Consider the following 11357-nt stretch of genomic DNA (forward strand, 5'->3'; position numbering starts at 1 on the left):
TAGAACATAGTTGCTGCTCTGAACCCCGCCCTGTTTTGATGCCCAACCCCTCCTTCGTACCTTGGGAGTGCTGGTCCATGGGGCTGGGAGGGGGTCCCATTCCACTGTGCCCCCCAGGCCTCATGCCCATGCCCTTCATCTGCCCGTAGCGGGGGTCGTCAGCCATGCCCTTCTCATGCATACCCTCCATGGGCTGTGAGAGGAGGCCAAGCACGTGCACACACACACACACACACACACACACACACACACACACACACAAACACACACACACACAAACACACACACACACAGAAAACACAATTAGTTGTTTCAGTGCACAGTACGCCCGCCCTCTGAAGATTACAGTTTGGTGATGGGAGAGTAAGGCTTCCTTCCCCATTATGGGTGGAGCTAGTAAGTACTGTCAATCAACTTAGCTGAACCAATAGGAGAGACTCTGCTCTCAACAGCAAAACAGCACAACTGATTCAAATCAGTGAGTGCATGAAGCCTGCTCCAAATTCAACTTCAAAGAAGAAACCTATTGATCTCATACAGAAAGCAAACATTTCAAAGGCTCAAGAAGAAACGGGGATATAAAGACAACCAATCTTCCAAGCTGCTCAAAGGAACAAAGTGGAATTCATGGTATGTGTCATTTATACATCAATATTCCCCTATTTTACGTACAAGTAACAAAGAATGCGTCGTCATACGCATCAGAAGGGTACTGACAATGTTCTGCGGAAAATCACTGTTCACCCATTACATTACTACAGATGATGAAATAAATCAATTTTGAGATTATTTTGTTTTCCAGGAACAGCCTAAAAGTATTTCAGAATTAAGCCCCAGGCAAAATGTTGGTTGGAGAAGCCAGCGCCAAGTCAGAAGATTTTAAAATGCTTGGGGCACGTGTAACCACTTTTCCTAGGTTTTATTTTGTGGCTGGGTGCTCTCAGTGAACATTTCAAGCCCCACACTTGTAGCACCAAACACACTGAAGTCCGGCTGTTACGGCCCCTTACTTTGTGCATGGGGTGCATGTTTTCCTGGGGGTACCCGGAGGGCCCCTGGGGGGGCAGGGGGTGTCCCGCTGAGGGGGGCCCTGGGCTGGGTCCCATCATGCTGTGGGTGGAGCCTGGGGAGGGTCCAGGGGAGGGTCCCAACATGGCTCCAGGGGAGGGGCCCGGGCCAGGGGAGGGGCCCGGGCGAGGCGTCCCTCCAATAGGGGGGTCCGGAGTGGACATGTCTCAGCCAATCCTGCACGTGAGAACCCAGCAATCACCGTCCTGCAGAGAGACAGACAGAGAGACACTGAAAGGTGAGCATTTTTTTTAATTTTATATATCTTGCCTCACCAAGATCCAAAACATAACTTATTTTAATAATCTTGTTTTTGATCTCCTTTGTTTTGAATATGACCGGCCCCCGTCGCCTGCAATTCTCAGATGTACCTCATGCACACCTCCTGCACAACACACACTCCGCCGACAGCTGCTGGCATTGTGGGCGTCTTTCACACTACAAGTCACACAGCGCGCTACATGAGACCTTGCACCAACAGGGGGCATGGTAAATCTTGTGAACAACACCCAGTAACCTACAGACCCCTAGTTAGTCACCAAGACAGTGGCAACCCAAAAAACCCTGCCCGAATTAACTTACCCAAAACCAGCATGATGCAGCCAATCATGTAGTGCCACAGTGGATTCCTGGCAACGGTCACCTAGTGACACAGCCTGTGCTTAGTTTGAGAACATTTGTCAGCTGAGCCACCCGGGAGCTAAGACATAACTTTTTAACTGCAGGTTAGTCCAGGGGCATTGTTAAATATAAAAAAGTGCTTCTCAAATTGGCAGAAGTAACTTGAAAGACTCCTCTGAGACTTTGCACAATGTGAATTCCAAGGCTCTAAGCCTTTTGAAAAGCATTTCAATTATCATTTGCCAACCAATATTACAGCAGCTACAGCAAAATCAGTGCGCAAATCGAAGTATGGCACAACCTCCACTCCTCACTGACCGCCTCCAGTACAGACTGAAACCGGGGAGCTGAGATGTGTGTGTGTTGTGGTGCGCCTGTGTGCGTGTACACGACTGCACCCTCCAGTGTTCATAACTAGTCAACCATTTGAATCATTTACAATTCAAATGGCGAAACACACAAGCTGCTCTGGAAGAAAGAAAACGACCAGGACAGACGACCAGAACTTCACACCTCTAATCGGCCAAGTTAGAGACATTACAGATTCAGAAAACTAAAGGCACCAGCCTTTTGAAAGCTACCTAGGAAGATGGAGGCAGAGGTCTTGCAGTCAGCAAAACATCAGTGTCTACATGGCCGTGACAGGCAGACGCAGGGAAGACAAAAGGGAAAATATGTGCTTCATGCTATCTGCTACAGGGCTTCGGTTCACCCAAGTGTCAACTGGGACTTCACCATCAATAGTGGAGAACCCTGATGAACATCGGCGCCGGGGGAGATTAGATAGGGCACAGACTCAGAGGGAGTGAGAGACAGAGCCTCTTACTGGAGCAGCTGAGCTGTAGGTGTACAGAAACACAGGTGAAAGAAACAGCTCACCTGCACAGAGACAAACAGTAAACACAGCAGATGCAGGGGGAAGGCTGGTGCAGCGGTTACAGGTTATACCAGTTTAGCCTACACTGGCGTGAAAGGGCGTTCAGGGATTAGCCTACATACCCGATGCTGCGGTCCCATTTCCTACTTCCATTATTCGTATGCCTAACAGGCAACCCTATCCAGTGTGATGCTTGTGTATATCGCATATTCAGACAGGTGGATGTTTCCGGAAGCCATGCGAGTTAAGTTCCTTGCTACAGGGTGCAAACCCCTTTGAGCTGCCTGGGAATCAAACTTGCAACCCATTGGGTTGCAAACCCAGCTTGCTAACATGTAAATACAATACGTCTTACACGTCTTACCCAACCGGGATGGGTCATATTAGGTGTTGCAGTGTGGCATAATGGTAAGGAGCAGGACTTTAACTAAAAATGTCCTGCTCCTTACTTCCAGGGCAGCAGTATAGCATAGTGGTTAAGGAGCAGGACTTGTAACCTAAAGGTTGATGGTTCAATTCCCCACTGGGGTGCTGCTGCTGTACCCTTGAGCAAGGTACTTAACCCACAATTGCCTCAATATACAGCTGTATAAATGGATAAAACTGTAACCTATGTAAGTTGCTCTGGATAAGAGCATCTGCTAAATTACAATAATGTAACGTAATTAGGTGTCATGTGGTCATTGGGCTATTCTTAAAAGATTTTAGTACTCTCCAAATGCATACAGAATTTCCATCACACTACGTTTCCAGACAGAAGCCCACACCAGTTCAATACAAGGATGGACATCTGCATCCCACGTAAACTGTGAGGTCTGATCATTCTCGTAGACCTTAGACAAAATTACTGTTTAGTGGTAGGTGTCCAAAGCCCTCAGGTATTCCCTGAAATATTCCCTGGTATTGCCTTTATGTCCCTTTCAGAGTGCAATGTAACGGTGCAGAGGGAGGCGTTCCACCAAAGCTCATAAGATGCAGGAGTAAATTAATTTAAGAGAATATAAGGGGGAAATATTTTCTACATCACAACTTTTTACAGAAAGGCGCCGTTATACGACGACCAGCTGCCACTGGGTCTGTAAGAGGGGTTTTATGAGTGTCAGGGCAGCATCCAAAGAAATCAGAGTGAGTGGGAACACCCTGATCGCTACCATTCTAGTCTGATGCGAGGACGCAGAGACTGTTGCCTGGAGTTATGAGGGGAAAAAAAAGACAGACACCCCCCATTCAGCTGGATAGCCAAAATGATGAAGTAGGAGAGGTCACAGCAGTGCAACTGCAGCTCACCCATGAAGTTCCTCTCAAACTGCAATTAACGGAGCGCCAGAGGGATTCCGCACAATGGAATAATCTACCGAAGCACTACGCAGGATGGAAATAACTGCCCAGGTTCAATCTGAGAATAATAAATATTGTCACAACAGTACTCCAGGTAAACTGAACCGTATGCTATATAGATGCTCAAAACCTAGGCTAGGAGCGATCTAGCAGTAACTTTTGATAGCTAGCCTGTTAACGATTGGCAATTCTACTATAAATGCACTAATAGCAAAAAGGGTTAGACAGGGACTAGACCAACATACATTCTTTAACTGTCTGGGTTTTCCTGAAACAATTCAGACAAGTTTTACATAAAAGTAACACAACCGCATTTACATTATTATCCAGCAACAACTGTAGCTTACTAGCAGCTAACTAGCTGGCTAGCATCAAAACGCTTGATGCAATAGCTGGCTAGCTAACTTCATTAGCTCGTTCGCTAGCTAATTATATAGACAGCAAAGGATGACTGTAAGCTATGCAACTAGCTATGTTTTCCTCTAGCAGGCCATCTCAGCCTGCTAGCCATTATACAATTTCTTGAAAAATCAGAGTCTGACAGCGATTTCAACATTTCATATAGTATTGATTTTGGCTATGCTAGCTCGCTTCTAAGCTAACAAACAATACAACCCCATAATCAGCTTCCCTTCAATTTAGCGAGCTAGCTAGGTCATTTTAAACAAAATAACTAGTTTTTTATTTTTGGGAAACATGATGGGAGAAACACACATCTCACCATTACGGAAAAATACAGTTTTATACTAAAGATAAACGAAATTTGTTATCTCTGATTGAAAGCAAAGACATAAAAAGAAAGCGCACAAAGACTAGCTTATGTAGCCTGCCGGCCATGCTATGTTCTCCACCATGGCTGAGAGCGAGATCTAACCCATGTTGAGTTTTCACTGCGAGGAGTGAACAGTAAAAAAGCAAAAGTATCATTTTCTTCTTTAAGTTGATTGATCCAACCCGCCTCCCGTACCCTTGGCTCAGTCCCCCGCTCTCGCTACATTTCCAAAAAGAATAATTCATTCATTGCGCCCAGCCGCCGCCGCAGAGGGAGAACTGACTGTAATGTCGGCTCGATCCGCTGCCGCACGGCGAACGAGAAAAAAGATAAATAAAATACCATAAAAATACAGTCGAATAAATGTTTGAATAACCAATTTTCGGATAATGGAATCGAAGCAAAACAACTGTATCGCGGGTAACTTACCGACAGGAAATTTTGGTTTCGCCGGTATCTTCCCCTCGTTTTCTATCAGCAGCTAGCTAGCTAGAAACAAAGGGCGACTCAGCCAGCTCGCGTTTTTTTCCCTCTCACCCCCCTTCTCTCGTCTGATTGTATCGCTAAGGAGCTGCCTTGACGCACCATAGACTACAGCAACAGAAAAGCTCCAGCGCCCCCCTTCAACACCTTCGGCCCCCCCTCGAACGACCGACCGGCAAGTCACGGCGCATGCTCAGTCGAAGCGCCACTGCAGGGAGGAATGCGGTCGAAGTGCTAATGTGGGGGATGGGTGCGCCAGTTAAACACAGCGTTACACTTGAACCAGGATTTATGAAAAAAGCAAATCTTTTTCGAGCGCGTCGTGTGTGCACAGTTGTTGCAACTTCTTTAATAACGTGTGTTTTGAGACATTTGCTTTTAACACGGAGAATATTTCGAAATCACAAATGTAGCGTGTTGTCTTCTGCTGTACCGGCTAACCAGGGCTACATAGCAGTTCAGTTTCCATAAAAATGGCAGATAGCTAGTTACTTGCATTTATTATACAGGAATCACACCCATTTTTATTTCAACAATTATTGCAAGATTAAATGTATTTTAGATTATATGCAACAGTGGTCACGAAATATAGTTAAGTGACACAGTTGTGGCCAAAGAACTACATAAAGGTTTGCGTCACTAGCCAGAGACCTTGGGTTTGTCACATTTTCCTAACCTCACTTCCTCTTTTTTCTCTCGTGGGTGGTTGTTCGTTTACTCAACAAATAATTCAACGCTGTCGCCGCTGGGCCACTAGTAATCCAGAGTGTTGCGCGGGGGCCAATCAGTGAAGAGATCACGGACTTATCGGCGAGTTAAACAGCCCTACTCGTCTGTTGACTGCGCGCAACAACACTCTATACAGCCCCCTAACAGAGGTTGAATGACATGTGTCAGACTTTTGTTAAACGCGTTTCCTTTGATTATCGCTGATGTCAGTGTCTAACCTGTAGAGGTAAAAGAGATCTCCACCAGGGTGCAGTGCAATCAATTAATGATTCTGCAGTCTCCAAAGCATTGCTATAAAGTGTGCGTGAGCTGATTAAATATTTAAAAGACATACACGAGACAATAAGTCCAATTTTCAATACGTCTTACTTAGTAATAATGATTACAGCAAATGAACAAAAACAATAATAACAATAAATTATATGATATTAACTATAATATCAGTAATAACAATTGATTTTAATCATGGATTGTACTTGCATAGCACCTTTCATGTATCATGGATTTGAAAGCACTTTGCTCCTTTCAACCATAGCAGCCTTTTGAGCCAGAACACTCACCAGAAATCTGCTTAGGTGGAGAGGGAGGGATTTATTTAGACACTTAAATTAGAGGATGACTCGATGGCCAGGCTGAGAAAATCTGACTTTTTGCCATGGGTGCCATGTGATCTTTAAAGACCACAGTGAATCAGCACCTTGATTTAGAGTCTTATCTGAAATAGGATGCCTCCTATAGCACAATGTCCCTGTATCTGCACTGAGGCCTGGTTTTCTGCTTCATCCAGATGGAGGGCTGCCTTCTGTTGGCCCACCAATGCTAGTGCCAAAACCTCATCCTCCCAGGATGGAAAAGGTACAGTGAGGTCCAGGACAAAGGACCTCTTCAAAGGACAGAAAGGTAGGACACATAAAATACATATCATTAACTACAAATACAGAAAAAAATAAAACAACTATAATATTCATAAAGTATAGAGTGAATGACAGTAAACAGGAATTACGGTGAAAAGTGGTGTTAAAAAACAATGAAAATATTATTGCCATGAGGGGAACCAGTATTAGTGGTACAAGCCACTATAATTTCAGAGTTTATTTGATTGGGTCTTTCATTTCTCACCATGACAACACATTACACTAAGCCTTTTGCATCAAGTTCTCTTGCTGACTCAAAAGGCATGAAATGGCCATGCACCCTCCTGCCTCCACTGGGTCAGTGTTCGGAAGGCTGGTACATTCTGCCCTGCTGATACTGCCCACTTTTCATTTCCCGAATAATAACATCTATCTACAGGGGATCAGCCTTTGTTTTTCTGCTTCAAAACATTGGAATTCTTTCCCCAAGCACATTCTAGAATCAAGCAATATTAACACTATTGAATCCAAGCCTGTCAGCCTTTCTGTCAGCTCTATAGGTGAAGGTACTGCTTTTTAATTTCATATTTTTTCCTTACACATCATTTGGTTTAATATTGTGCATCTGCAATTTTATTTATTCATTTGCCCGCTATGTTATATGCTGCACAGTGAGCTTGGGTTCAGAAAGGCTATTTTGTGAACATACTGCTCTTTATTACATACGAATGGGAAAAAGAGAATGTCAGAGAAGTTTTGACCATTGCACCAGCTGACACATGTTGCTCCAAGCTGGTATAAACCTCTTAAAGAGGAACTGCCAAAAGAGCCTCACACTGTGGCCAGCATCCACAAACTGTCCTTTGACCCACTGGATATTAACTTTGAATTCAATGAATAAAGATGTGTTGAGAGGAAACCTGCTTCATATGAACCCCAATGATATGCCAAGAGAAGCCCTACCCAGAGTGCCGAGAGGCGTAACCCCCAACCTCTCCTCTGGAGCGGTGTTTCGCAGTCCTCTTGGCTGCGGGCTGCCTGGATCACACTGAGCCAGCTTAGGGAGGTGAGCTGAGGTCTGCTGAGGTCTTAAAGGCCTGGGACCTCCCCTCAACTCCGAATGCACAGGTCCCATCCCGACCGAGTCGGCAGGAGCGCAGGCTGAGGTGGAGGAAGCGCGCCGGGAGGGTGCTGAGGGAAATGACCTTCCACAGGTTGCCCGCTCAAATTTGGAAACACAGAGTGACAGTGCTGCTGGTCGCCCTGGCGATCACCTTACTGCTCATGCTATTGGCCACGCACTCTCTGCAGCGGTAAGAGACAGCCCTCTTGGATCAATGCTCCTTGCCCTTTATCCTGCATCATGTCTTCTGCTTAGACTACCAGTTTTAGTGTTATTTTGTTGGTATTGCTCTGCATCTACACTTCCAGTGTCCATGGCTTCACTTGAAAGATAATGAGTGGGTGCCGAAGACTAACCAATATAACTTATTCTGAATCTCTTTATTCTTCATGGTACATTTGAAAAATTAGAGATGATTTTTTCTTTACTATTAGAGATTAATGCTTGCAGAACAGATTGTTTGGCCTCCTCGATCGTAGCTGGGGATACTGTAGGCACAGATGTACAGCGTGAAGCAACTACATGAGACTGTAGTATCCACAGACACAAATCTCCCACTTGATTTTTAAAGCTTCCTTTTCCCACCTTACCCTAGAGGCTCCTCAGTTTACCCTGGCAGTTAGTTGGTTCAGCTGAAGTCCTTCTAAAGCATCTTTTTTCTCTTGGGCACAGAAACAGAAGTACAAATCTGGTAGCAGACAGCTGGTGGAGGAAGCCAGCCCCTAAAGTTCACAACGAACATGGTGCATCCCATGCCATCACCCCTGCAGCTAGCAAGGCCCGAGAGGGGCACACACCCAGGCTACCATCTCCTAGCATCCGCCAAGGGCGTCCTGCAGGGAGGAAGAGGAGGGGCCTTCCACCCATAGTCTTCCTCAAGACGCACAAGACTGGCAGCAGCACCGTGCAGAACCTTCTGTTCCGGCTTGGGGAGAGAGAGAGCGCCACTTTCGCCTTCCCGCGCTACACTTACCAATTCGGCTACCCGGAGAGGTATGGGGTAACGCTGTGTAGGGTGGTGGTAAAGGAAGAAGTCTCGTAACATAGAGGCTGCCAGTGTAAGTGCCAGGTGGGGCACCGCTGCAAGGTACTTCACCCAAACCGATTCAGTACATACTCAGTTCTAAATGCATGAATCATTTTGTTAGTTTCTCTAGATAAGGGTGTTTCACTAGCAAAAAAAAAAAGAGCTCAGGCAGGTATAACTTTTGCAGCAGTAAAATGTTTTCACACATTTTTGGGGAAGGCTGAGGTTTATTTGAGGTAGACCAATTGGGAATTTCTGAACCTTATACAAAAAATAGATTATTAATATAAAAAGTGTGGGTATATGTAGCATTGATCACAAATACCAAATTACACTGCAACGTGATGCTCCATTCGAAGCTTTGTTTGTATGTGAAAACATTTTACCGCTAGATGGCATTTAGATAGTTAGCAATTACCTAATTAGCAGCTTCACTGTCTCAGCTGTATTTAGTTTGACAATAAACCAGAAGAGTGTTACTGAACACCTCTTTCATTCAGCCTTAACCTCTCATCTTCAGTTCCTGACACAACACAGAACTTTTCAACAAGTTATCTAATGTCACGTTAGCAAGCTGGATCTCCTCACTTCAGGTTCAGCTGGGTTGCTCGTGTTGACATCATAATTGCTGTTGTTCTGGTTGTTATAGCTGCAGGCATAAACAAAAAGTCTCAGATCAGTCTTTGCATCTGTGCATCTTGGGTTTTGGCAGATTTTGATGGGGTATAAAAGCAATTTCCTTTCTTAGAACCTCTACAGCAAATCTGCTTTGAAGTCATAATGAGGGAAAACATTTTGTTTAGCATAGCTTTAAGCTAAAACTGGGAACTTGGTAGAGATCTGGAGCAGTAGTTAGTATTCATCAAATATCTGTAGTCGGAAAGCCACTGAATGAAATCACTTGTCCCATGTACTCGTGCTATGTATTTTAAGACTCTTAAATGCAAGTACAATAGACGCATACATAAAAACTCCATATAGAAAACAGTATAATGACATAACAAACAAGAGATTGATCTGTTTATTTGACTGCATAACCAAGGTGGTGTTATGCATGTTTGTGTGATACTGAGTTGTAAATTGGAAGGCCTTCATGCAAAATGCTGGGAAATGGCGAGGGCCTCCTGAGCCATTTAACCTGCCCTCAGAGTGACATTTCCTTCTCCTCTCCCTCGTGATTGCTCCAGATTCCGGGCTGAGTTTGTGGAGGAGCTTCCGGCAGGTTCCTCACAGTTCGACGTGCTCTGCAGCCAGCTGCGCCTGGACGTGGGCCAGCTGAGGAGGCTGATGCCCCGAAATGCAGTCTACGTGACCCTGCTGCGCGACCCCGTGCGAACCTTTGAATCTGTTTTCGGCTGCTATGCCTCCAACGTGCCCGCCTTCTTCCTCGCCCAAAAAGCCGCTCGAGGGGGCGCCCCTTCAGAAGGGAAGTCGGCGCTCTCCGTTTTCCTGGAAGCGCCCGAGACCTTCTGGGACCCCAGCGAGGCAGGGAACTGCCTGGCGAGGAACCCCATGAGCTTCGACTTGGGCCTGGACAGCCGGGAGTGGAGCGACTCCTGGCCCGAGAGCCTGGCGCGCCTGGAGGAGGCCTTCCAGCTGGTGATGATCGCCGAGCACTTCGACGAGTCCCTCGTCCTCCTGAAGGAGCTGCTGCGCCTGCAGCCGGAGGACCTGGCCTACGTGCGCCTCAACACCCGGGCGGCCGGGGACGTCGCCCCCCTGGACGAAGAGACCAGCGCCAGGATCCGTGCCTGGAACAGCCTGGACGTGCTGCTCTACGACTTCTTCCTGCAGGTGTTCTGGGAAAGGGCGGAGCGCTTCGGGCTTGAGCGGCTCCAGAGAGAGGCGGCTCACCTGAGGGATGTGGCGGAGCGCGTGAGGAGGCGGTGTCTGGCCAGGGAGGGCGTGGCTCCCAGAGAGCTGGGAGACCTGATCAGGCCCCTGCAGTCCAACACAGCTACTATCCTGGGGTATGAACTGTGGGGAAACCTGACAGAAGAGGAGCAGGGCATCTGTGTTCGGCTAGTACTGCCTGAACTCCAATACCACTCCTACTTGTACTTCCAGCAGTATGGGCATGATATGAGGGCTGTCCCAACAGACTAAACTGCACCAGACATATACAGCATTGAAGATGCCTTTGGATGCTTGTTGGGTTAATCCTCCTGCACCTAACTCAGAATGCAAATCAGAGAAAGCATAGATAATCACAATAATAGTCATAAAAGTGATGTAAAAAGCACCCCTTAGCAATGTTTCTGGCCAGATATCGCAAAAAAATAAGCCATTTGAGTTCACAAGAATGTTCTTAAATGTAAGATTGTACTTCTGATATTAAACGCATTTTAGAAATCTTGTCAATTTTCATGCCATAGATGTGGCATCTTCCTTTTAAAATAAATAAGCAGGCAAGGTCAGTTAACTTTCTACATTTATGAAATATGAGGAAAACACACAGTCACTGC

General features: G+C 46.0%; 2 protein-coding genes across 5 annotated transcripts in view; one reads left to right on the forward strand and one right to left on the reverse strand.

Moving 5' to 3' along the window:
* smarca4a (SWI/SNF related, matrix associated, actin dependent regulator of chromatin, subfamily a, member 4a) overlaps positions 1 to 5328 on the reverse strand; it is a 27656-nt gene extending 22328 nt beyond the window's left edge. For 2 of the 4 annotated variants that reach the window (XM_036552601.1, XM_036552600.1), the window contains exons 1-3: positions 5106 to 5328; positions 1011 to 1274; positions 61 to 193 (exon numbers count right to left, since the gene is read on the reverse strand). In XM_036552601.1, the coding sequence (XP_036408494.1) occupies positions 61 to 193; positions 1011 to 1232 (355 nt within the window). In that variant the 5' untranslated portion in view covers positions 1233 to 1274; positions 5106 to 5328. Of the gene's footprint in view, positions 1 to 60; positions 194 to 1010; positions 1275 to 5105 lie in introns of those variants that run through there. The other 2 variants (XM_036552603.1, XM_036552602.1) reach the window with 1 other exon arrangement.
* LOC118794679 (galactose-3-O-sulfotransferase 2) lies at positions 3632 to 11132 on the forward strand. The gene is made up of 5 exons (XM_036552927.1): positions 3632 to 3998; positions 6676 to 6788; positions 7871 to 8055; positions 8538 to 8858; positions 10080 to 11132. Exons 3-5 carry the CDS (start codon positions 7943 to 7945, stop codon positions 10996 to 10998), a joined length of 1353 nt encoding a protein of 450 aa, XP_036408820.1. The 5' UTR covers positions 3632 to 3998; positions 6676 to 6788; positions 7871 to 7942; the 3' UTR covers positions 10999 to 11132.
* The last annotated feature ends 225 nt before the right edge of the window (positions 11133 to 11357 follow it).

The sequence above is a fragment of the Megalops cyprinoides genome, chromosome 19 (genome assembly GCF_013368585.1).
Source record: "Megalops cyprinoides isolate fMegCyp1 chromosome 19, fMegCyp1.pri, whole genome shotgun sequence".
In the NCBI taxonomy this organism is placed as follows: Eukaryota; Metazoa; Chordata; class Actinopteri; order Elopiformes; family Megalopidae; genus Megalops; species Megalops cyprinoides.